The following is a 27192-nucleotide window of genomic DNA, read 5'->3' on the forward strand; positions in this document are numbered from 1 at the left end:
TCTAAATATTTGTTTTTGTTCCACTTTTATAGTCTTTCTATAATATTCTTAACTCTAATATTAATGAATATTCTTTTATGAATATTTTTAATTCTAATTTTCATAAATACTACGTAACTCAAAAAATACAATGTTTTTGATTTTAGCTCAATGAATAAATTAGTAAAATTTGAATTAAAAAAACAAAATTATATTTTTTATTTTACTTTTTATTTGTAAAAAATAAATTTTACTTTTTATTTTTTTAAATTAGGTTGGTTCTAGCCCAGCTATATGAGCTGGCTGGATCCAGCAGACCTAACTTGACTCAAACCAGTAATCGGCCCAGACCAAATTACGCATGCGTGAACCGTTCACGCATGCTGTGCACGGTGCGTAATTAAAATAACCTTCGCACAGTACCCATGCAATTATAAATCCTTGGGGCGGGGAGCTTACTTGTTCTGGACGAAGGCATGAAGCCGATGATGAAGGTGTGGTGGCCGGCTGTTCTCTCCTCCTCTGTTTTCTCTTGCTTTCCTCCGGTATTCCCTCCCCTCAGTTAGTCCTATGCATGTCCCTGATTTCTCTTTGTTTCATTCGTTTCCTGTGTGGTTGGTCCTTGTTCGTTCCCTGGTCTTCTGCTTGGTGCCGCTGTGTTCGTGCCCGTCTGTTGGTCCTGGGTTGTTCCTTTCCGTGATCATTTGCAGGAAATAGCTTGACAGGCTCGTCAGTAGACTTTTCCAAAAGACCATCCAGATAACATCCTTTGAAACTGAACTTCTTGAACGTTCTCTTCCTTGGCTATCCTGCTGCAGCAACACCGGTCTCAACGTCCCCATGACATGGAATAATATGTACTGCTTGTGCAACATCTTGTCTCGAGAGGAATAAAACTTGAGGAGTGGGCAGGTTCTGTGAAGGATCTGGAGGCGCCGGGGAAGAAGAGAAGAAAAAAATATGGAAGGGCTGATTGGGGGGGCGGGGTGGCGGCGTCTAGTATAGGTTTCGCCGCCCCCCGCTTTCTGTTTTAGGTAATGTTTTTCTTCTTTTTTTTTCCTTTTTTGCAATGTCTCCCTATATATATATATATTTTTGTATTTTGTTTCCTCCCCTGTTTTTTTTTTTAATTGCCTCCTATGTATTTATATATTAAGATATGTATCTAGTATGAAAGAGTTCCACCGTGTAAAATAAAATTCTAAATTTTTTTTTTAAATTTAAATTTAATCAAAAATTAAATTTGAAAGTGGATAATTAATCTTATTTTAATGATAAAGATAAAATGATAAAAATATATTATATTCTCTAATTTTTATAAGCTGATAAATCATTCTTTTTATTAAAATAAATTTTTAATTTTACATTTTAAAATTAAATTAAAAACTAACGGTTAAAATTGAGTTACAGCAGCATGTATAAAATCCAAAGGCAAAAGGATTATCCTTGCCTATGAAATCTCTAGAAAAAAAAGGGGTTAAAATGGAAAGGAACAGATACATTACCCAGTCACCATAGTGCTCAGAGATTATCTGGCTCGAAACACTCAACCCACATTACTTGTCCTTTAGGATCCGGTTTTATCAAACAGCTGACGCAGCACCTTCTTCTTCTCCACAAATCCTAAATCCTAGGGTTTTTGGCTATGACAGTCCTAATTCATGGATTTCAAAGAATCCCAGAACCTCAAGGTTTTCTCTTTCTCTCAAGCAACTGATTTTCTGATTCTGTATTGCATCAAAATTGAAACTTTAATGTTTTCTTCTGCTAAAAAATGAAGAAACTTTGTCTCCCAAAAATAATTATTTTTGGTTAATTTCTTGTAGTCTATGGTTGCTAATTTAGTTTTAATGATTGTTGCTTGGTAGAAACACAATAATTTGAAAGAGGAAATTATCAATATCTGTCTGTAATGCTGCTGTGTAGAAGCAGTACTTTTTTTGCACCTTCTTTTAATGCAAAAACCTCTCAAAATCTTTGCTCTTACTTCACTAAGAAAACTCATTTTCTTTCATTCTTTAAGAATAGCCCCATCTGCTGTAATCATAGTCATTTATTTGCAAAACACATAAAAGATTCAAACTTTATTGGAGCCCATAATTTGTTCATGAAGAAAAAGGCCACATTTTGCAACTCGGCAATCTCTGCGACATCGCAGAGTGATGAGAAAGCTGTGGGTGGGAATGTAGTTTCTAAAAGGTTGAAAAAGAAAGCGCGGCGAGATGCACCAGAGGGAGTGCTTAGGTTTAAGCTAGATATGTGTTCGAAAGTTGGAGATGTTGTTGAAGGGCTTAGGTTGTATGATGAGGCAAGGAGGAATGGGGTTGAGCTTAATCAACACCATTATAATGTGATGCTTTATTTATGCTCTCAAAATAGAGGTGAAAATGGAAGTGATTTGAAGTTGGCTTGTAAAAGGGGTTTCGAGATATTTCAGCAGATGATTATTGATAAAGTTCCTCCTAACGAAGCTACATTTACAAATGCAGCGAGGTTGGCTTCTGTAATGGAAGATCCAGAAATGGCTTTTGATTTGGTAAAGCAAATGAAGGGTTTTGGTATTATGCCGAAGCTGAGGTCTTATGGTCCACCTTTGTTTGGATTTTGTAAGAAAGGGATGGTTGATAAAGCTTATGAAGTTGATGCACATATGATTGAATCTGGGGTTGTGGCTGAAGAAACTGAACTTTCATCTCTTTTGAAAATTAGTGCTGATGTAAACAATGCTGACAAGATGTATGAATTGATGCATCGGTTGCGAACCTCTGTGAGGCAGGTTATGGAGTCAACTGTAGAGGTTATTGAAGATTGGTTTAAGTCTGAGCATGCTGCAAAAATTGGGAAGGGGGATTGGGATGTGAACAAGGTGAAGGAAGGAGTTGTAAGGGGAGGGGGAGGTTGGCATGGACAAGGATGGTTAGGGCATGGACAGTGGAGAGTGGTCAGGACTCAAATGGACAAGAAGGGTGTTTGTGGTTCTTGTGGTGAGAGACTTGCTTGTATTGATATCGACCCAAGAGAGACAGAAAACTTTGCTATCTCATTATCCAAGTTGGCTTTTGGAAGAGAGGTTAAGGCTGATTTCATTCGGTTCCAGGTATGACACCACTCGTTGTCTCTAACAAAAGGTTCAGTGAATGATTGATCAATTTAATGCTTTTGGTTTCCACATTGCCACCGCTTGTGCACAAAAAAGAGTTTGTATATGAGAACTTTAATCAAAATTTGCTTCATATTACAAGAATTGGCTCTATGGGTCTATGTGATCACTCTTATATCACTAGTTTGTTTATGAATAGATTCTTCTTCCCATATCAAAATGTTAACATAATACGTAACTTGTTGGGGTTATTGGATTTTTTTAAGAATAGAAAATGATGGATGCTCACTTTGTATGTTTATTCTTAAGGATAACAATACTTTAAAATAATTGCCAACAAGCTATAACTGATGTACGCAGTGAATTGATTCAGGAGTGGCTGCAGCAGCATGGTCCCTTTGATGCAGTTGTAGATGGAGCTAATGTGAGTCTTATCAATCAACAGACTTTCAACTTTTCCCAGGTAAGTGGCATGTTGAGCAAGTTTTATGAGATTACATCTCTTATTGTTCTTCAGAGAAGGGTATGCTGTTGGGATGCTGAATGCTTCTTTTGTTTTGTAGCTTAATAATGTTGTAAATCGATTACATGATATGAGTCCATCCAAGAAATTTCCACTAGTTATTTTGCACAAAAGTCGTTTAAATGGGGGTCCAGCTCAGAGTCCTTATAACAAGAAATTGCTAGAGAGATGGAAAAATTCTGGAGCACTTTATGCTACTCCAGCTGGTTCCAATGATGATTGGTGAGAGTGCATTTTATGAACCGTATGATTTATATTCTTATGTACTTGCCTTGTTTTGCATGTTCTTTGCTATGAAGTCTGCATTGAAGACAAACTAAGAACCAAAATCATAAAATAAGTGCACTCCAGTCCCTGTAAACATCAGCAATTAAAGCTTCCACAAAATCATACATGTCTCATGCTGTGTAATTATTTAAAAGTTTTGCGTAACTCTCTGTCTGGAAACACCAAAAGACTGCATATATGGCACAGTACCAGAAGTTCTTGCAATTATTTCCTCTTTCAAAACTCTCAACAAATCACAACCTGTTAGCATGAGTGTTGGACGTCCAATCTCTCTCTCTCTCTCTCTCTCTCTGACAACTTTATTAGCCACAAAAAGAATGCACTATAACCTCTTAGTGAATATATTTGGTTGCTGGAAAAAGAAGAAGTGAAGCTGAACCAGAAGAACGCTTCAATCTTTCTGAATAATAGCCAATGAAATGCCCCTCAAGTTACAGGACAAAGAAGCAAGAAACGTATCCAATCCCAATAATTTTGCCTTGGATGTGTGGAAATCCAAGAAAATTCTTCTCTCAACACTGCATACTAGATGAATTATTTTTCATCCTCTTTTATTGGAAATCTAAACTTGAATCTAGGATTTTATGCTAGGTAATTATTTTTATTGATTGGAGTATCAAAGGATCAAATTTTACATTAATTCATTCTGTCTAGAGGTGGGGTTTGGGTCTGTCCTAACAAGCGGAACTGCTATTTCTGCTGCATGCCATAGGTTTTGGGAGTAGGAAAGATAACAACTTGTTGAGTATGCAATGTTTTCTATTATTTGATATTTGAGGATTCAGGGTAGAATCTTTAAAAACCATCATCTTTCTTACCAAATGTCATCGGATAGAACTTTATAAAGTATCACAACCAAGTGCCACGGTGCATCCTAACAATTTGTTTGGCATTATCTCCTTTGTAGTTCCTTTGCTGAATTTGTGCCATGTTTATTTACAGGTACTGGTTATATGCTGCTGTTAGTTGCAAGTGTTTACTGGTGACAAATGATGAAATGAGGGACCACTTGTTCCAGTTGCTAGGGACTTCCTTTTTTCCAAGATGGAAGGAAAAGCATCAGGTACTTCAACTCTCTTAGATGCATGTGACATGCATGTACCTTTTATGCTGTGCTGGTTCATGGATTTGCCAAACTAGCTTTGATCTGACTGACAAGTGGGGGAAACCTCTTCATTTCAGCTTATATGTTTTTTTCCTAAACTAGGTACCTTCTGGTGATAAACCCACGATGTTGTGCATGTTTGGCTTCCAAGTTTTCCTCTGGATCCATTTATTTTATACAGTCTTGTGTTGCTTGATCGGTTGGTCCATTGCATTCGGCTTCTTGTGGGGATACAAGTATTCCTCATATTTTCAGCATTTTCCCCTCACATTTCTTAAGACGGATACTGAAATTAATATAAACTAATACATGTGTTCCGTAAAAGACATTACAGATTGTACTGAAGTTTACTTGGAGTTCTGAGTGTCCAGTTTGAACCCACCCAGGACTGTGACTGATTGAAGTTCATCAATAAAAACATGTTCTACTATAATTGGTAGTAGAATTGATAATGCCATGCATTATAGAAACTCATCTTTCTTTGAAAATTTTGCAGGTTCGGCTCTCGGTATCGCGATCTGGAATTGCTCTGCACATGCCTCCCCCGTATTCAATTGTTATTCAGGTGAGATGTTCAACCTGCAGTGTGCAATTTCGGTAATCTTTTGTATCAAAACACGGAATTTCTAAGAGATTTTGGTATATGATGGTTTTGTTAATGCAGGAATCAGAAAATGGTGGTTGGCATGTCCCAACAACCACAGGCGATGATCTTGAGACTCCAAGACAGTGGTTGTGTGCCACCCGACCTGTCAAAAGATGATTCATGATTATGCTCATCAGCAGGGACGGGTTCCATTCCTGGCAAGTATTTTTGCATGAACGAGCATGTATTCGCATCAGAGAGAGGGATTGAGAGATTTATATCATACATTTTCACTCTGAATTTTTCGATCATTATATATACCATGTGGAATCAGTAAGATACTTTGCTTCTTGCCGTTTTATTTATGAATGTTATGTTCCCTCCGTTTAATAGTGAGGAAATAAGAGACAATGGTTGGACGATGAGCATCCGGTAGTCAAATCGGTTCTGGACGTTTTTCGCTCTGCTTTGTTGAATCCAGATGTCGGCTCTTCCATGGGAGAGTGTGAAAGCAATGCAAGTAGATGTCGTGCTTTATTTTATAATAAATGAATTTAAAGTAACTTGCAAACCCTTCCTGGAGTCTGCAGTTTGCTCAGACCAGCTGCAAGATGAGTTATTAATAATGATAATATTTTAAACTACTAATCTATACTTTACGGGCTATGTTGCAATTAAAACACACACACACATTAGTATTACTAATTTTAGAATCAAACAAAGACAAAATGATGAAAGTAAGATTGCAACTAAAAAGAGAGCAAGCATTTACTAATGAAAAATTTTACAACCTTAGACTCTCCCTCCAAATGTGATTTTTACGCAGAAATTTAGTACAAGAGGATCATTTAGAGCTTACAGATGCTAATTGGATTATAAAGTAGAACCAAATAACCAAACTAACAGCCTCTAAATCTATCTATCAGCCTCTGATGTTACTGTTAAATTATTCTCTAGCAAGCTTGATTTGAGAGAAATAGCTCCGAAAGATGGTGTAGTTCGCAAATTTGAGTGTTGATTGTTAATTTTCCTTTTTTTGTTATAGTCTGTAATAGATTTGTGGCCTGCACTCTGTTGTTGGCTGATCAAAAAAAATTTGGGCTGATCAAAAAAAATTTAGATGTAAAAAAGGAATGTCAAGGAAAAAAATAATTTAAATAATATGACTAAAAAAGAATCAAATAATTGGTTTAATTAGTAATTTAAATAATATGACTAAAAAAATACAATAACAATATATAAACTAACAAAAAAAAAAATATGACAACCAAAAAACCTAGTTAAACTAAGTTAACTTGCGATAAATATTAGATTGAGATAATTTCATAAAATATGACAACCAAAAAACCTAGTTAAACTGAGTTAACTTGCGACCTTCACGACCATAAATATTAGATTGAGATAATTTCATAGAAAAAAACACAGGAAAAAAGTTCAAAAACTAATTCACAATAAATTAAATGAGAATATGATAAATTCATAATAAAAAAAACAAAATTTTTAGCCCAATCTCTAATAAATAAAATGTTGAATTATAAAAACAATATGATTAAAAAAAAGTTAAAAAAATTCGACCGAGCCTGCACTAGTCAAGATGCAAAATCTCTGATTTAGTCATGATACAAGGGTGATTATGTTCAAAAGTAAATTGAATAAAATCATTAAGCTCAATCATTAAACAATACTGAAAGAAAAAAAAGAAATTTAATTTAAAAAAACAACGGAAAAAAATATGAGTCAATCCCGATTAACTCACAAATTTTACAACCATGGGTATAGGATCATGATAACCCAATAGAAATTAAAGAAAAAATAAAGGGAGGAAGACCAATTTCTAATAAATTAAATGTTGAAAGATAAAATTGAAATAAATCAATTTTTTTTAAAAAAAAAAGAACTTGAAAAAAAAAAAGTCAATCCACGTTAACCTTTGAAGCTAGTAACTCTAGTCATGAACCCAAAACTAATCAAGCATACCATAAAAAAAAAAAAAAGCAAAACTCTAAAGAAAAAAAAAATCAAGCAAATCCAGGAAAACCTTCTAAATCAAGTCTAATCTCTAAAGCTTGCAAATTGTGAAATCCTGGACTTAAGTTCTATTAAGAAGTTTAAACCCCAATCAATTTAATTTTCAAAGATAAAATCATGAAAAAATATCAATTTAAAAAATTTGTTAAAGTAAAAGTGATAGCAATAAAAAGAATGAAAATAAAATTTGATAGAAAAAAGCCCATAAATGATGAAATTGTAAAAAAAAAATACAAAATGATCCAAAAATATAAATAGCAATAAATAAAATGAAGATTAAATTTGAAAGATTAAGAAAGATAAAAGAATAGTGAAATGGAAAAACATTTGCAATTTTATAGGTCATTCAAAAAAGTGATTAGAAGGAAATGGACCAACTATGTAGGAAAAAAAATTGATGAGGCTGATCTGAAATTTTAAAGAGGCCGATACTAAATTCAAGTAGGACAGAGAGAAAAAGAAAAAGAAAAAGAAAATAAAATGGTCATTAAAGCCAAATTAGAGCTCGTCTTGTTCATATGTCACCTAATCGCATAAAGGGTATTGGTAAATTGAATAAAATCATTAAGCTCAATTATTAAACAATACTGAAAGAAAAAAAAAATTAATTAAAAAAACAACGGAAAAAAATATGAGTCAATCCCGATTAACTCACAAATTTTACAACCATGGGTATAGGATCATGATAACCCAATAGAAATTAAAGAAAAAATAAAGGGAGGAAGACCGATTTCTAATAAATTAAATGTTGAAAGATAAAATTGAAATAAATCAATTTTTAAAAAAAAAAAAGAACTTGAAAAAAAGAAGTCAATCCACGTTAACCTTTGAAGCTAGTAATTCTAGTCATGAACCCAAAACTAATCCTATAGAAGGCAAACCATAAAAAAAAAAAAAAAAAAATTTATTTTTTTAAAAAAAATATAAATTTTTTTTTAAAAAAGACAAAAATCAAGCAAATCCAGGAAAACCTTCTAAATCAAGTCTAATCTCTAAAGTTTGCAAATTGTGAAATCCTGGACTTAAGTTCTATCAAGAAGTTTAAACCCCAATCAATTTAATTTTCAAAGATAAAATCATGAAAAAATATCAATTTAAAAAATTTGTTAAAGTAAAAGTGATAGCAATAAAAAGAATGAAAATAAAATTTGATAGAAAAAATCCCATAAATGATGAAATTATATAAAAAAAAAACAAAATGATCCAAAAATATAAATAGCAATAAATAAAATGAAGATTAAATTTGAAAGATTAAGAAAGATAAAAGAATAGTGAAATGGAAAAACATTTGCAATTTTATAGGTCATTCAAAAAAGTGATTAGAAGGAAATGGACCAACTATGTAGGAAAAAAAATTGATGAGGCTGATCTGAAATTTTAAAGAGGCCGATACTAAATTCAAGTAGGACAGAGAGAAAAAGAAAAAGAAAAAGAAAATAAAATGGCCATTGAAGCCAAATTAGAGCTCGTCTTGTCCATATGTCACCCAATCGCATAAAGGGTATCGAGATCTTCCAAATACTGCCTCAGAAGATAGCAATTGGTGATCGGATGATCATGTATGCATTGTCTAAACAACGCAGGAGTCAATGACACGCGCCCTTAATTTTTTTAATAATATTTTATACATGTCAATTATAATAATATCCTTAAATAACCTTCAAATTAAAATAAACCAATGAAAAATGAAAAAAAAATCCTAGTAAGAGAATTCTATTGATTTTGTCTTTAAAATCATCGATCAAAGTAATTATATTATTTAAAAAAATAAAAAGATCAAAACACCGCTAGGTTATAGGCATTATATTATTTTTATTTTAGAATTATATTAGTAATTTTACTGTAAAATAAAATATAAAATAACCAATCTAGTACTATATAATTTAATGAATACGGGCCAAGGACAATTTCATTAAATCACTATTCTAATTAATAGTGATATGTTCCTAGAGGTAGAGTAGTTTCCCTTCTAGCTTTGGTTTTTTGGTAATTTATGATTTTGGTCCTGTCCTTTACCATGCACATCACGCCTCAAGTTGTCTTGTAACTGCCTAGAATCGTGCTTGATGGTGTTGAAGGCAATTGCAAGTTATAGTATTTATATTTTGATATTTAATAATTTTATGTTCATCACATTAAAGGAAACTAAATGAACTCGTGCTTTTATTGTAGCATAATTACTGTTCATTGTCTCACAAATCATACAGAATTAAAGCAGTAATTTTTTTTAAAAAAATTTAATTTAATTTTTGATTTTTATTTTGCATAATTAAGCTATTTTAAACTTAAATTAATATCAAATTATATTATTTTTTGGGAGGAAGAGTTAAGTTGAAAAGTAGAGGATTGGAGTGTTAAAAATGGCTAACATAAATAGTATAGAAACTATTTCACCCATTACTGCTACTACTAGTATGGAAGAAGATCTATTAAGACGACCATGCAGGTTGTGGTGTAGGTGTTGTTTTTCTTCTTTCGAATTTCGGTTCGAGTTCTAGTGGCAGTGGGGCTGAAGAGTGGTTTCCTTCGTGTCTCTACTGGGTCCTCTCTGTATGGTACGTCTGTCACCCCGCGGTGCCTTACTTGTTTACTGGGCTTGCAGGATATTCAGTAAGCCGTGGAATTAGTCGTGGTACGCGCAAACTAACTCGGACACCCACGTTAATAAAAAATAAAAAAGATCTAAGACGCACGACTACCTATATAACAAGTTGCCTCTGACCTCTCCGTCTCACGACCGCAAATAAAACCTGTAGCTTCATGCCCTGACCTGAACTGAACTACTACTGGCTTAGCTGTCTAGCTACCTTTCGAACTTCGGTTCGAGTTCTAGTGGTAGTGGGGCTGGAAAGTGATTTCCTTCGTGTCTCTACTGGGTCTTTTCTGTATGGTACGCTTGTCACCCCGCGGTGCCTTACTTGTTCACTAGGCTTGCAGGATGTTCAGTGAGCCGTGGGATTAGTCATGGTGCGCGCAAGTTAGCCCGCACACCCATATTAATAATAAAAAAAAAAGATCTATTAAGACGCACGACTATCTATATAACAAGTTGCCTCTGACCTCTCCGTCTCACGACCGCAAATAAAACCTGTAGCTTCATGCCCTGACCTGAACTGAACTACTACTGGCTTAGCTGTCTAGCTACTAAAAACTTGGCACCCGTCCTGCCAATATAATATAGTAGAAAGAGTATAAATAGGATTCCCCTCAGGGCACACTTGTTAGCTACAGTTCCCATCTGTCTTGTAAAGACCTCGTCCTGCCCGCAGTTACGAGACTAGCTCCCCTGGCCGTAGCAACTACAGTTACTCTTGCTCCTGCCAAATCCTTACTTCAGGGGATTAAGGTAGTTTACTTGCTGGCTGATAAGTCAAGTAACGAAGCCTAAGATTAGATGACTGATTAGATTACTAGTTTGTTTAACTGAGGTTCTCCGCCTCGCCTAAGTCTCATATCTTAAAGTAAAGAAAAGACTATAACTCAACAGCAAGCTGCCTTTACTTGGCTTCAAGTCCCAAAACCCAAAGGTGTTATGAGTTGGAAGAAGCTAAGAAGCTACTCGTTTATGAATAGGAATTTCCATTGCTTGAAAAAAATCATTTTTCTACCCCCATATTTTTTTAGCTATTAGGCGACATGTCCACTTAATTTCATAAGGAAAAAAAAAATTGATATCAAGTTTTATTTTTCTTATCTCTCATTCATTTTTATTTTCATGTGGGAGGAGAGAAAGGCGTTTGCCGGATTCCCTATAAAGAGAAAAAACATTGTTGTTGCAATAATTACAAATATCAAAATGGTTGATTTTTATACTAACTAATTCTATATAATAAGAACAATTCAAATTAAGTATTTTTTTTAAATCTTGAACATGCTTTAAAAAATGTATATGAGCTTGTGAAGATTTTTAATTTCAAGTTTATTTTAGGATTTAAGGGAGTTTTTTTGTATTTTTAGATGTTATAGATTAATTTAACAAGACTCAATATTTTCTAAGTATTTTGGGTGGATTTTTAGAAGAAAAAAACAGCAACCTTGTTTTTCTAGCTATTATAATTGCTGGAATTTAGGGAGTTCTAAACGACATGTTGTGTACTATTTTCAAAATAAATTATAGCGGCCAACATTCTTTTCTTTTTATTTTGATTTTTTTAATTAAGACTTTTTAAAACAACTTTTAAGTTTGTATTTTACATCATTTTATTTTCTTTTTAGTCTTTTTAAAATAGTGAATATTTCTTAATTATATTGGACGTGTTGAATTTTTTAAGTGGTTAGTATGATTTATTTATATTGTTTTATATTTTATATAGATTAAATTTATTTTTTAAAATAAGAAATATTTTTTTTATAATAGTGCATAGTATTTTCTTTTCCTTTTATTTTATTCAATAAATCTTAAGTGTATATAAATTTAAATTACAAATTGATTTTAATAAATAAATTTGTTAAATATAACCATGTAAATAACTTCGTGTTGAGATATTAAATATTATGATCTATATTTGTCTCTTGGTTTTTACAATTTTTTTTTATCTCTTGTTAATGAATTTCTTTATACAATGGTTTTTTATTTATTTAATTAAATACGTGCATATATTTTTTAATTTATATTTAGAAATTTTTTATTTTAAATTTTTTTTTGAAAAATTCTACATGTTCAATTTTTGTTATCATGTATTATTGTTCTTAATTTGATCCTTATTTTTTAAAAAAATTTCATTGACTCTTTTATAAAAATTTATTGTTTTTAATTTTATAATTCAATCTAAGTTTACTGTGAATTTTATATATATATATATATATATGTTCAGTCCTCATTTGTTTTTAATTTTTTACCTTTTTGTTAATGTTTTTATTGTTTTCAATTTAAATCTCAAATTAAAAATTTGTTGTTGTTCTTTTATTTATTTTTTATTTTGATTTTTAACTATAATTATTTTAATTGTTATTTTTTATTTTTATTTTTTTAGATTTTATCATTCAATGTTTTATTTTTCAGTAATTGAATTTCATGATTTTTTCATATATAATACTTCTGGTCTGATGACACAGTTCAAAGATTTGAAAAGCTAACAGTGATTAACTCTTTTTCTGCTTTATTTTTATTTTTGATATTATTGTTCAACATTGTTTTTTTAGATCTTCTTTTATAAATGATTTTTTATTGTAATATATTTTCATAGAGTTATCTCAATTTCATGTGTTAGGTCACAGATTTTGCATGTTAACCCAACTTTTTTTAGGGCAATATTTCTTCTTTTTTTTTCTGAATAATTTTTTTGTTGCCTTTTTTTTTATCATATTATCAAATTAATTAAGATTTAAACCTATTATAAAATTTTTCTTATTTTTTTAAAATATAATTATCTCCTGAAATGTTATTTTCAAGTTAAAAAAATGGTCCGACCTATGGTATCGCACAGGCCGCCAATCTAGTATTCAAACTAAATTAAAGTTTTTTTTTAAATCACAAACACCAAAAAAAATTAAAATATTTCTATTTCTTTTATTTCAAAAAAAGACATGAAAGTTTCTTTTATTAATTAACATAATACAAACACATTGTTTTAATTTATAACTATACCAATAAATAAATTAGTAAAACTTTTTTACAAAACAACTTCCCGTCAATATTACATCTAAGATATCAATAGATATGTTTGATAAAAAAAAAAAATAGAAGATGGGCAAGTAGACAGTTTCCAATCTATTCAATTGCAATCATATAATATAGGATTTAGTGGATTCAATTACTGATATAAAAACTATATCGATGAATTGAAGAAAACACAAGGGGACTATGGTTTAGCCAATTTTAACCTATTTTGGAATACTCAAATCAAAATAAAATGATGTATTATGTTCGATATGACATGAGAGGATATCAATCCATAAATATCATGACTTCTGCTGAAGATTACGAGTAAGGATGGATTTAGGAGATTTTCCATGTAAGTGGATGCGACAAATATTTATGGGAGACAATATTCTTGCTTTGCAACCATCCAAATTTCGTTCAAGGAGTCAACCAGCATCATAATTTCCAATCCCCATCAATTCATTGCCTTTCTGTTCATGCAAATATCCAACACGCCTCGACAAAGTCTTTTGGCATCGACAACTTTCTCAAAAAAAGAAAAAGAAAAAAAAAAGAGCAAACCAATTAATCTTTCCTAGATTAATTCTAGTTTACAGCCCTGCACAGATTATAGTTCGGATAAAAGAAATTTAAAGGTAAAAAATAAATATTTAAGTTGCAGAGAATGATTTAGTGTTGTCATTACACCTTGTGCATATTGAAATCTTTTAATCTAAATTTTTATATAATATAATTTTAAATTAAATAATATAATAATTATTTTAACATAATTCAATCTACTTAACTAATCTAGATAACCATTAAATTAAAAAGAGCAAGAGAATGAAATTAATAAAACAAAAGGCAAGAGTACAAATATTATAAGACTCTTTATCTCTTTATCTTTATCTGACTCGAATTTAAAATTAAATATATAAAATTTATCTTTACATAATTCAATCAACTTGGTTAATTTAAAAACAACTTAATTAACTGATAAAAATAATTTTAGGATGAAATTAAATTTTTTTTTTTTAATGTAATTTTTTTACTGGCCCAAAATTAAAATTAAACATATGAAATGGAAGACAATGGACGGTGAGGGGGGTATGATAAAAAATATCATATTGATACCATTTTGAAAGTTTTTGAATGATTTTAATATATTAATATTTTAAAAAAATATTATTTTAATACCATTTATAATTAAAAATCACTCGTATACCACAATATCCAACTATAACATACTAATGTTTAGAGAGCAACATGATTGATCAAATTGGAGGCTCATTGTTGGGCACCATCTTTAGGTGCATCTTTTTAGGCTAAGGTCAAAAATCAAAGTAAAAGTAGAAAAAAAGGGATATCGACTGGGGTAAACTAATCAACTTTGATGTCGGAATTAACTTTGATGTCGGAATTCCAAATAATTTATAATTAAATTGCTAATCAAACTGCTTAAGATTTCATCCAAAGAAGATATTGTTCTTTTTTCTAACCCTTATGATTAAATTAATGAGATTGTAGCTACCTGTGATGCTAATCCTCACAAACACTTGACAGGTATAAGATGATGCTGTCGTCGATGCATAGAAAAATTTACGAGTCTCCACTAGCTACAAAGTGAAGCACTGCATGGGCCACTAACTAAGATTACATTTTTCGTATAGATATTGGCTGGAAATGTAGGGTTTGCAAGATGGGGCAATGGCGTGTGCTATTACAGAGTTAACACGTAGCTTTGGAACCCCATTATTGGAGAAGAAAGGTCATACAATAATCAACAATGGAGGGGTTGAGTCATCGCCGCACCAAAGCTTTGTGGGGCAATTACTTTACACTAGTCTTGGATTCAAGCCATTGTTTGCTTCCTTCTTCTTTTTAGATTGACATGAACGGATTCAAAAGTTTTTTTTTTTTTTTGAAAAAGTGATTGGATATCATCTATTTATTATTATGCAAGCCGTTAATGACAGTTATCAATGACTTTGTTGGATTATTTTTTTGATTTATTAATTGTCGTGTTTAACCCCGTGGTTTAGAAGATTATAGCTACTGAGTTCTTGGTTTTGAAATGTTTTATAGGATAGAAATATTTTAAATTCAACTTCAATTAATAAGAAAAATTAAACATTGATACAAGTTAAAAGAAAAATAAAAAATACTATAAAAATCGTCTAAGATTTGGGCTAAGCATTTTTAATGGAGATGAAATCAATTGGTATTCTTGTTTAAATGTAAGAAAAACAATACAAATAAATATAATTATAATAAATACAATTATGATAATAATATAATCAAATAATCAACATTGATTATATACAAATAATTGAGAAACCAAGATTGTTTCGCTCTCCAAACACAAAAGCATGCACAAAATCAAAAGAATCAACTTTCAATTCGAGTCCATGGTTTTGATATTTTCAAGTGTTGAGAGTGTTTTTGGTTATTTTTTTTTAAAAAAATTTTGATTGAAAATATATACCTAAACAATTTGGAAATACCAACAAAAATAGAAAAATAAAAACATTTTAATTTTTATTAAAAATACATTTAAAATATAGAAACAAATATACTATATGTGTTCTAAGTATATAATGTCTACCTAGATCCTAGATATGAATTTCTTGCAGTAGTTCGTGACCCTAAAAATCTCTAGCCGCTGACACCTGAGAATATTGAGATCAATAATGGAGTTGTGTCTCCTCCACAAACAAACACTCATGCCCCATGGGGAAATCCCTTTACGCTATTTTTGGACATATGTCATCGTTCACTTTCCTCTTTTAAGACCAAATTAAAAAAAAAAAAAAAAGAAGAAGCAGAAGGGAAAAATAATGCGACAAGACATCATCTTTTATAATGTAAATAGTTCAAGAAAGTTTATCTGTGTTCTTGTAACTAATTAGTAATTACTCTGTTAGGTCAAAGATTTGATAGTGAACCATTCTCGTCTACAATTGTGCACACTGATTTTTCTAGTTTTTGTTCATGTTGAAGGTGGACGAATGAGAGTCTAAGGGAGGTGCCATTGGGCCTACCCTATCCCTTCTTCTTCTTTTTATGGAGTTTGCTGTTTTCCAAACGTTTTTAATTTTTAATATTACAAATAATTTTTTAAAATAAAAAATATTATTTTGATATATTATTTTTAAAAATAATCACTCCAATAGCCACAGACACCCCCGACCACGCCCATAGCTAACACCAGATGTGAGTGAACGAGTCGGACAAGAACCTTAACTCAATTATACGGTGATGGGCACCTCTTCCTTGAGTTTCTCTAGGCATTGATAACACCAAAAAAGGAGGGCGGTTGTAACATGCAATTGTTTTTTGTTTGATGATAAGAATTATATTTTTTAATCATTTGTATATTAATTGAGATTAAGTTTTCTTTAAACGGTTTTAAGAATACATATATCATATCAAGCTAATGCATTTATGAGAGTTTAATAAATTCTTTGGTATAATTTATCCTATATTTGAACTAACAATTTTAATCATTCGATCCACTTTTTAGGGTTAGATAAGCATTCAGCATTTTAAAAGAACTTTATTCAATACACACACACAGAAAGAAAGAGAGGAGGTAACAGTAACGAAGCTGAAGTTTTTTAAATAAGAAGATAAATTATTAATGAATACTATATTATATATTATATAGATATATATTAAAAATCAATTCAAAACATATGTAATAATTTATATCAAGTAAAATTAATTTAAAAATAAACATCAATTTATTAAAATTAAAAATTATTTTAATTCATATCTATATCTATATATAATAAATATGTTGATTAAATTATACTTAATTATTTTTAGATATTTAATTGAGAAACAATACCTGTACGTGTAAAAAGAACAATGCTCAAAAAATATGTTTTTTACTTACAAATAAATCATATAAAAATATTAAATTTTAATAAACTATTCTATCAATTCAAGAGATGCTAAAAATAGTAGTTTTCCATGAATAATAATTTATTTTTTTACAATAAAAAAAGAAATATTTAATTGATTAAATTAACAGATTTAAATATTTATTTTGAATATATTTGAATACATTCATATCAAAACCTCTAAATTATCACAAACCCTAATATTCTTAATAACTAATTATAAAAAATAAAAATAAAATTAGATAATAAAATAAATAGAAAAAATAATTTTTTTTTACCTAAAACATAAAATAAAAGACAATAAAAATTAATTGATGAGTAAAGCAAGAAACAACTAACAACAAGTGAACAATATCCAACAGGGAAAGATAAAGATAAAAAAAGAAAAAAGAAAGAAAATTAGGGCAATGAACTATAATATTATATATTAACATATGAGTTTAATATATTAATATTTTAATATAAAAAAATTAAGAAAGCAATTGTCCTTTTCTATCCAGTGTGGCTACTCCACTGAGGATAAAGATCATAATGAAACTAAAAATGATAACAAAGCAAGCGATTGAAAATATAAACCAATTTATATTTTTAAAAAATTCAAAAAACATTTTTTATTAAAAAATAATTTTTTATATATTTTGGATTGTTTGATATATTAATTTTAAAAATAATTTTTAAAAAATAAAATAAAATCATTTTAATAAATTTTAATATAAAAAATATTTTAAAAAATAACTATAATTATAGTTCCTAACACCCTAACTTCATAATTTGTCATCATTTTAGTCAAGATAGAGCTGCAGGTACAGTATTTGTTAAAGATGGAATTGAATGGTAGATTTTTTTAATTTTTTTAGGAGAATTAGGAATTGATCTTTGAGTTCCTTTCACTGCTACTTGAACAAAGAACAACAGTGGCAAGGACAAGACTGGGTACTATAAATTAAGGACAACAGGAGCTATTCTCTCGTTTATTTCATTACAATATAGGATATTTGTACAAATTACACACAATTACAAGCTTAAGATATGTAAGCAGCAATGCTCAAAATCATTTTAGGTTCAAACATCTGAGGGGTGTTATAACAGTACGAGATATGCACTCTTTGCAATGTTTTTTTCTTTTCTTTTCCTTTTTTAGTATATAGTCCCCCGCCTTGGATAGAGTCATCATCCTACATATCTAATTTCTTCCTGTGGGGTATGAAACTAGCAATCAAACTGAAAATATTTTCTCATATCATTGACTTGGCTGTGGCTCTAACATTGAGAATTGATCCAAAATTGTTCCCAATTTGGCAGATTTAACTAATCATAACCCCTTGGATGATTTGGTTCTCCTATTGATCTCCCTTTCCAATTCTTCCTGGCCTCCAACGTCCTCAATTTCCTGCTCCACACACAACAAAAAGTTTCAATTTTTCATGATTATTGGGGGTACACCGCGCAATACCGCAATCCAATTCGAGTCCATGGTTTCGATATTTTAATTATTGTTTTTTAAAATATTTTTTTGATTAAAAATATATATTTAAACAATATAAAAATACAAAAAAAAATTAAATAAAGAAAAAAATAAAAACATTTTACATTTTTATTAAAAATACATTTAAAATATAGAAACAAACCGGTATAAATATCTTTATTATTTTTACAATATGTGTTCTAAGTATATAATGTCTACCTAGATCCTAGATATGAATTTCTTGCAGTAGTTCGTGACCCTAAAAATCTCTAGCCGCTGACACCTGAGAATATTGAGATCAATAATGGAGTTGTGTCTCCTCCACAAACAAACACTCATGCCCCATGGGGAAATCCCTTTACGCTATTTTTGGACATGTGTCATCGTTCACTTTCCTCTTTTAAGACCAAATTAAAAAAAAAAAAAAAAGAAGAAGCAGAAGGGAAAAATAATGCGACAAGACATCATCTTTTATAATGTAAATAGTTCAAGAAAGTTTATCTGTGTTCTTGTAACTAATTAGTAATTACTCTGTTAGGTCAAAGATTTGATAGTGAACCATTCTCGTCTACAATTGTGCACACTGATTTTTCTATTTTTTTTACGTGGAGTGTCCGGGCCAGCTTGCGCGCACCACGACTAATCCCTACGGCCCATTGAATACCCTGCAAACCCAGTAGGCATGTAAGGCACCGCGGAGGTGACAGGCGTACACGCCAGGGCTCGAACCCAGGTACAGTGAAAGGAGACAAATTCATTTCACTGCTAGGTCAAACCCTAATTTTTCTATTTTTTTTTTCATGTCGAAGGTGGACGAATGAGAGTCTAAGGGAGGTGCCATTGGACCTACCCTACCCCTTTTCTTTTTATGAAGTTGCCGTTTTCCAAACGTTTTTATTTTTTAATATTAAAAATAATTTTTTTCAAAAACATATTATTTTAATATACAATTCTTTTTTAAATAATCACTCCAATAGCCACAGACACCCGACCACGCCCATAGCTAACACCAGATGTGAGTGAACGAGTCGGACAAGAGCCTTAACTCAATTATACGGTGATGGACACCTTTTCCTTGAGTTTTTCTAAGCATTGATAACACCAAAAAAGGAGGGCGGTCGTGACGTGCAATTGTTTTTTATTTGATGATAAGAATTATATTTTTTAATTATTTGTATATTAATTGAGATTAAGTTTTTTTTAAATAGTTTTAAAAGTGTGTTTGTTATTGTGATAATTACTGTAATTGTAATTTGAAAAAAATTATTTTATAAAAAGTATTTTTAGTTGAAGTTGATTTGAAAAAATAGATATTTGGTTAAAACTGTGGTTGAAATTAAAGTTAAAGAAAAAATAGTTTAATGTGTTTGGTTAAAAATGATTTTAAAATTAAAATTATAAAATAATTTTAAAAAATATATATTAATATTGATAATTTTAAATTTAAATATTGTAAAATTAATTACTTTTATTACAACATAAAATAAATAATACTTTATATAAAATATTATTTATTATTCTATTAAACTATTTATAATTCCATTACCTACAAAATTCATCCGATAAGGATTATAGGTTCCATGGTTTTTTAAGCGTGCAATAAAATTAGGTAAAATATCATCAAAAACAATTAGAATTGCGATTAAATTTCACAAATACTACATCATCATGCGATGTTCTTTTAATTTATATTGTGTTATTAAATAATATTAAACATTAATTTTTTGAATAAAACATAATTTTTTTTTAAAAAAAATTTTTTTACAAGGTCGGACACGGTTAGTGCAAAAAAAATTCACCTAACACTGTTTGCATGAATAGTGCCAGGTGAATGCCAGGTAAATAGAGAGAAGCAGCTCCCAGCTGCTTTTGCAAAACCCTGGTTTGATGGAAAAAATTATGGAGCCACCAAATAAAAAACTGCTTTTCTTAGGTTACCAAACACTTAGTTTGCACGGTTTATTTTAAAAACTAAAATTACCGCATAAACAAATATCCATTAAAAATACATATATCATATCAAGCTAATGCATTCATGAGAGTTTAATAAATTCTTCGGTATAATTACTCCTATATTTGAACTAACAATTTTAATCACTCGATTCACTTTTTAGGGTTGGATAAGCATTCAGCATTTTAGAATTTTATTCAATATATATATAAGGGGTAACGGTAGCGGAGCTAGAGTTTTTTAAATAAAAAGATAAATTATTAACAAATACTATATTATATAGGTATACATTAAAAATCAATTCAAAATATATATATTAATTTATATCAAGTAAAATTAATTTAAAAATAAATATCAATTCATCAAAATAAAAAATTATTTCAATTCATATCTATATCTATATGTATATAACAAGTATGTTAATTAAATTATGCTTAATTATTTAATTATTTTTAGATATTTAATTGAAGAACAATACTGTATGTGTAAACAATGCTAAAAATATATATTTTTTATTTATTATTTTACTTACAAACAAATCATATAAAAATATTAAATTTTAATAAATTATTTTGTCAATTCAAGAGATGCCAAAAATAATAGTTTTGTATGAATAGTAATTTATTTTTTTATAATAAGAAAAGAAACATTTAATTGATTAAATTAATAAATTTATACATTTATTTTAAATATATTTGAACACATTCATATCAAAACCCCTAAATTATCATAAATCCTAATATTTTTAATAACTAATTATAAAAAATAAAAAAAATTAGTTAATAAAATAAATTAAAAAAATAATTTTTTTTTGCCTAAAACATAAAATAAAAGACAAGAAAAATTAATTAATGAGCAAAGCAAGAAACAAGAAACGACAAGTGAACAATATCAAACAAGGAAAGATAAAGATAAAAAATAGAAAAATAGAGAAAATTAGGGCAATGAGCTATAATATCATATATTAACATATGAGTTTAACATGTTAATATTTTAATATAAAAATATAAAAAATTTAAAAGAGCAATTGCTCTTTTTTAAATCAGTGTGGCTCCGCCACTAAGGATAAATTTCATAATACAACTAAAAATGATAACAGAATAAGCGTTTGAAAATATAAACCAATTTATATTTTTTTAAAATTCAAAAAATATTTTTTATCAAAAAATATTTTTTTATATGTTTTGAATTGTTTGATATATTAATTTTAAAAATAATTTTTTAAAAATAAAATAAAATCATTTTAGTAAATTTTAATATAAAAATATTTTAAAAAATAACTATAATTATACTTCCTAGCACCCTATCTTCATAATTTGTCATCATTTTAGTCAAGATAGAGCTGCAGGTACAGTATTTGTTAAAGATGGAATTGAATGGTAGATTTTTTTAATTTTTTTAGGAGAATTAGGAATTGATCTTTGAGTTCCTTTCACTGCTACTTGAACAAAGAACAACAGTGGCAAGGACAAGACTGGGTACTATAAATTAAGGACAACAGGAGCTATTCTCTCGTTTATTTCATTACAATATAGGATATTTGTACAAATTACACACAATTACAAGCTTAAGATATGTAAGCAGCAATGCTCAAAATCATTTTAGGTTCAAACATCTGAGGGGTGTCATAACAGTACGAGATATGCACTCCTTGCAATGTTTTTTTTTTTTCCTTTTCCTTTTTTAGTATATAGCCCCCCATATGGAATAGAATCATCATCCTACATATCTAATTTCTTCCTGTGGGGTATGAAACTAGCAATCAAACTGAAAATATTTTCTCATATCATTGACTTGGCTGTGGCTCTAACATTGAGAATTGATCCAAAATTGTTCCCAATTTGGCAGATTTAACTAATCATAACCCCTTGGATGATTTGGTTCTCCTATTGATCTCCCTTTCCAATTCTTCCTGGCCTCCAACTGCCTCAATTTCCTGCTCCACACACAACAAAAAAGTTCCAATTTTTCATGATTATTGGGGGTACACAGCAATACAAAACAAAGCCTAAACCTAGCTGAGGGTCCTAGAAACTCACCTTATGCCCTAGAAACAACCCATATGGGACGCCATTGAATTTGTCTGAGTGGTGGATCTAAACCCAACGTCAAAATCACAAAAAAACAGGTATCATGATGGTCAAATTTTGGGAACACGTCAATCAAAGTATGGCACCATATGATAATCAAATAAGAGTGACCGGTGTGCAAATTATAAATTTACCTGGTGAGCTGCTGCTACCCTGGTGAAATATGGGACGTCTGCAATGGGCCCTACTGGAAATCTCTTGTGAACAAGACCATCATGGACAAACATATAGGCCATGCCAAAAACTGTAATTCCAAGACCCTGATCAACAAAGTCAACAGAAATAAAGGGTAAATTTGAGAATTAGGAAGTTGAATTTCTAGTCAATAGTCATACAATTAGATAATTAGTTAGGTCCATTCGTTAGGAAGGAATGGAAATAAATTAATGATAATGTAGCAGACCAAGGAAGATTGGAGGAAGGAAAGACAGTGAGACTTACGGCACCGAAACAAAGACCAGGTACAAGGCCCTTGTTAAAGAAACCATAAGCGGCAAGGGAAATTGCCGGGACTGCATTGATAATGGCAAATACATCGTTTAGCTCAAATGGCCCATCTCTTGGTCTATGGTGAGACTGCAAGATAACATAAAAAAACAAATCATTCAGAAAAGGAACTGAACCTTGTTGTTTCTTGTATTAAGAAAACTGATCTTTATTGCATTTTCATGGAGACGAGACTGGCTAGGAGTTGGATGGCTTTAGCATTACCTCATGCATGTTCCACAAAGAAGCATGCCAAAGTTCTTTATGAGCCCATCTTGCCCAAAATTCCATCCCCACCTAAAAATAACAAAAAACCTCAAATTGATCCTCAAAAAACAAGAAGGAAACCCAGTAAATAATTGAGAAAAGAAATTGATACTCACAGCAGCACCCACTGAAAGAGCAAATGTACCAAACATTTCAGGCCAAGACGCTTTTCCTCCCTGTCACCACACACGAACAAGTTCTAGAGTCTATGGACATATACGAAAGACGGTCTAAGGATAATACAGGATTTGAAACGAGAGAACAAGGAGAAAAAAGAAAGTACCTCAAGCCAATAAAACCTATAATAAACAGCCAAGACGGCCGTGGAAGTAATCCCCAAACTAGACATAACAGCTGCAATCAAATAAGTATCTCTTTCTCTTTGCTTTCGTGCCAATCTTTCAGCCACGCGAGGCGTCAAGATCTGGTTCTTGTTAACATCTTTAGGCTCTTCTTCTTGTTGATTCTCGAGATGGGCACTAATTGGTTTCGTTTGATCTTCAACAACAAAACAAACAGCGAAGCTTGTTTTTCTTGGAACTTTGAATCCATAGTGTAGAAGGTTTTGGTGTCGAATAAAAGGAAGGGAAAGCGAGGTTGTTATCATTGGTTTTTGAAGGAGATGAGAGGTGAAGATGCACCCGGAGGGTTTGGATACGGTGGCAGCGGTGATTCCTGACGCCATAATTGGTGGCTGGTGAAGTCAAGGTTTGGAGAGGGGGAGGAAGAAGGGGATTGTTGGTGGGCTAACGAAGCTGGAAATGGGGTTTAAATGGAAGACCATAAACAACTATTTGTGTTTTTTTTATTAAAAAAACATCTACAAGGTTAGATTTGTTACCATTTTTGTTTTTGTTTTTTTATTTTATTTATGTGGGATGTGTGGGCTAACTTATATACATCACGACTAATTTTCACGGTCCACTGAATATCCTACAAGTCCAGTAAACAGGTAAAGTATCGTGGGGTGACAGATGTGCATGATAAGGCTCAAACCCAGGTACGAAGAAAAGAAACAAGCCCCTCCTCCCACCACGGGCTAGAACCTTACTTGCACTATTTTTTAATTTGCTACCATTTTTATTTGTTTTTGTTTTTTTATTTTATTTATGTAGGATGTGTGGGCTAGTTTACGTGCATCACGACTAATTTTCACGGTTCATTGAATATCTTACAAGCCCAGTAAGTAGGTAAAGTATCGTGGGATGACAAATGTGCATGATAAAGCTCAAATCCAGATGCGGAGGAAGGAGACAAGCCCCTCTCACCACGGGACTAGAACCTTACTTGCACTATTTTTTGATTTGCTACCATTTTTGTACTAACTAATTAGATGTTTTTTTGTACTATTCATGTTTCAAGTTTTATTATTAATTTCAAACTCATTTTAACCATGGGAAAAAATTAAAATAATAATTAATTAAATCATTATTATTATATTTTTATTGAACACTAAATCATATACATTTAATTTGTTTTAATATATATAATAAAATATACAGATTAAAATACAAGAGGATAACAATTTAAATAAAATATCTAGAGTATTTGAATTTAAACATGATCAAAAGGATTTTAATATGGATAAAAAGAAATTTCTTTGTATTTGATAATTTATTTTACTGCGCTTATTAACTCAAGGTTTATGTAATGACTAGTTCACTTTGCTATTTTCTACAAGTATATTTCTTCCAAGTGTAAAAATATCAATTGGTCTACTATATACTAAATCTGTCTCCATTTTGCTTTTTTATAAATTCTTTATGAAAACATAAAAATATAATTATATAAAATAACAATTATTTAATATATATACACGCACGCACGCACTGATAAGAAAAAAAAAATTAAAATGAAAGCTAAAAATATGAAACGTAATTTCGACAGAAAGAAAAGGGTAAATGATAAGGAAGTGGAGGTTAATATGTGGACAGGAGGACGATGACAGATGTCGGAATCGAACAGGAGAATACGAGGTCCTTGAACCGCCTCTGGATTGTCTAGGAAGCGACAGCGAATCAGAGGGGACTTATATTGGACTTCGCTCGCTTTCGTATTCTGCCACGTAGCATCCAGTTTCATCCCTAACCGCCACCCCCTTTATGGGATGCTCTTGTCTGCTACTTGGCAAGTTTCAATTGGATACTTTTACATACACATGTTCATTTTCTAGTCGTTTGTTGTTGAAACTTGAAACCTGGCATTTTATCTTCGACATAACCTGATAATTGCTCGCATTATGATGTGTTATGATTGGAGCGAGATCTTTTTAAATATATATTTTTTTAAATCTAGATGGTGGTTGTTAATGTGTTTTTTTAAAAGAATAGTATACATTATATGTCATGATAACAAACTCAGTAAAAAAAAATAAAGGTAAAAATAACTAGGTTTAAGAAAAATTCTACATTAGTACTGTTGAATAAAAACTTTTTATGTCATTATATATATTAAAAAGGCTATTTATAGACTCGATGGAGTGTTAGTTGTTGTTTTATCGTAAAAAAAAAACTATATCAACTTGAAGATTTTAACAATATAAAGAGGGATGGATTAAGACTTGATGGAAAATATAAAAAGTATCTCATCTATGATAATCAAAATCTTTGCATATAATATCTAAAGATTTCAAGGATATCAATAAATCAATATTTTTTTTTGTTTATTTATTTGAAAGTGTTATTTAAAGAGTTAACTATGAGAAGGTTAAGATCTTTTATACTTGGACTTACTCAAGTGTTGAGCTGAAATTTTATAAGTTAGACGAGCTGTTAAACCCGTTATTTTTTTAGCTCAGCCAAGCATTAAGCCTAGATATTTGTGAGTTTGGCGAGTTGTTACACCTATCATTTCTAGGTTCAACCAAACATTAAACCTAAACGCCTGTGGTTCTAGCGAGCTTCTAGGCCTATCGTTCGTGAATACAATTAAACGTTGAGTCTAGACATTCCTTGATGGATCAGAGATATTTTATTATAATAAGATCATAAATCTGAGATATTTTATTTTGATCAGACAAGTTAATCTTTTCCCTATAAAAAAGAGAAGGACCCAAAGGCCATACAAGGAGGAAACAAAGATAATTGCTTCAGGTTTAAGATGATTGTGTCAGGTTTAGTTTTTTTCTCTGGTTACAAGAATTGATGAATCTTAAATCTTTTTTAAAAATTACAATCGATTTCTTTAAACTGAATTGATGAATCTTAAATCTTTTCTAAAAATTACAATCGATTTCTCTAAACCAATACTAATTTAATTGTCGAATAATTTCTAAATAGATAAAAATGAGTTTTTGCAGGTAATAACAATAATCTACCTGCATCTTCACTATATCTTCAGTATGAAAAAGTGAATTAAATTGTCAAAATTAGAACATTAATAATTTTATTCGAGTATAGTATCCAACCTTCAAAGCCTATAAGATAAAATTGGCCATAATCAAATAACATTAAACTTTTTGATGCAATCTCTACACTATTTGATCATAAATATAAAATAACCTTTTCTTTCTGTAAAGATTCTTATATATTATGCCTGTGGAGTAATTGATAGCAATAGCTTTAGGTGGCCAAACCAGTTACAAGGAGCACAGGCCAGTGTCCCATAATTTTGCCCATTCCTTGATTATTAAAGATAGCCTTTATTGCCATTTCAAGATAAAAAATAAATAAAGATATTGGAAATAAAAGGAATAATTTTTTTATATTTTATTTCAAAAGTATAAAAATTTATATTAAAATTGTTATAAAAAAATTAATTTATATTTCTGTTTCTATTTTTTCAATCAAATTTGTTTTTGCTTCTTTTATATTTATTTTTTTAATCCTGAAATATCAAC

At 30.3% G+C, this 27192-nt stretch overlaps 2 protein-coding genes across 2 annotated transcripts; one reads left to right on the plus strand and one right to left on the minus strand.

Moving 5' to 3' along the window:
- The first annotated feature begins 1432 nt into the window (after positions 1-1432).
- Positions 1433-6003, plus strand: LOC105133176 (proteinaceous RNase P 1, chloroplastic/mitochondrial-like). Its single transcript, XM_011037038.1, has 6 exons — positions 1433-3076; positions 3453-3542; positions 3643-3824; positions 4833-4953; positions 5492-5560; positions 5660-6003. Exons 1-6 carry the CDS (start codon positions 1892-1894, stop codon positions 5756-5758), a joined length of 1746 nt encoding a protein of 581 aa, XP_011035340.1. The 5' UTR covers positions 1433-1891; the 3' UTR covers positions 5759-6003.
- A 15992-nt stretch (positions 6004-21995) lies between these two features.
- Positions 21996-24128, minus strand: LOC105133177 (beta-carotene hydroxylase 2, chloroplastic-like). Its single transcript, XM_011037039.1, has 7 exons — positions 23638-24128; positions 23471-23530; positions 23313-23384; positions 23043-23177; positions 22736-22861; positions 22551-22607; positions 21996-22447 (listed from the first exon to the last, which is right to left on the minus strand). The coding sequence occupies exons 1-7, from the start codon at positions 24037-24039 to the stop codon at positions 22370-22372; spliced, it is 930 nt and encodes a 309-aa protein (XP_011035341.1). The 5' UTR covers positions 24040-24128; the 3' UTR covers positions 21996-22369.
- Between the last annotated feature and the right edge of the window lie 3064 nt (positions 24129-27192).

Source organism: Populus euphratica, unplaced genomic scaffold (assembly GCF_000495115.2).
Source record: "Populus euphratica unplaced genomic scaffold, PopEup_1.0 scaffold110.1, whole genome shotgun sequence".
NCBI classification, from domain to species: Eukaryota; Viridiplantae; Streptophyta; class Magnoliopsida; order Malpighiales; family Salicaceae; genus Populus; species Populus euphratica.

What these genes read in the sequence shown, in the direction of transcription:
- LOC105133177 (XM_011037039.1), bottom strand. Translation starts at nt 24,039, where the DNA reads ATGGCGTCAGGAATCACCGCTGCCACCGTATCCAAACCCTCCGGGTGC. An exon ending in CTTTGTGGAACATGCATGAG is followed by an intron (nt 23,178 to 23,312) that starts GTAATGCTAAAG and finishes GTTATCTTGCAG; the next exon opens with TCTCACCATAGACCAAGAGA. An exon ending in GGTTGTTTCTAGGGCATAAG is followed by an intron (nt 22,448 to 22,550) that starts GTGAGTTTCTAG and finishes TGTGTGGAGCAG; the next exon opens with GAAATTGAGGCAGTTGGAGG.
- LOC105133176 (XM_011037038.1), top strand. Translation starts at nt 1,892, where the DNA reads ATGCTGCTGTGTAGAAGCAGTACTTTTTTTGCACCTTCTTTTAATGCA. An exon ending in GCTGGTTCCAATGATGATTG is followed by an intron (nt 3,825 to 4,832) that starts GTGAGAGTGCAT and finishes GTTTATTTACAG; the next exon opens with GTACTGGTTATATGCTGCTG. An exon ending in GATGGAAGGAAAAGCATCAG is followed by an intron (nt 4,954 to 5,491) that starts GTACTTCAACTC and finishes AAAATTTTGCAG; the next exon opens with GTTCGGCTCTCGGTATCGCG.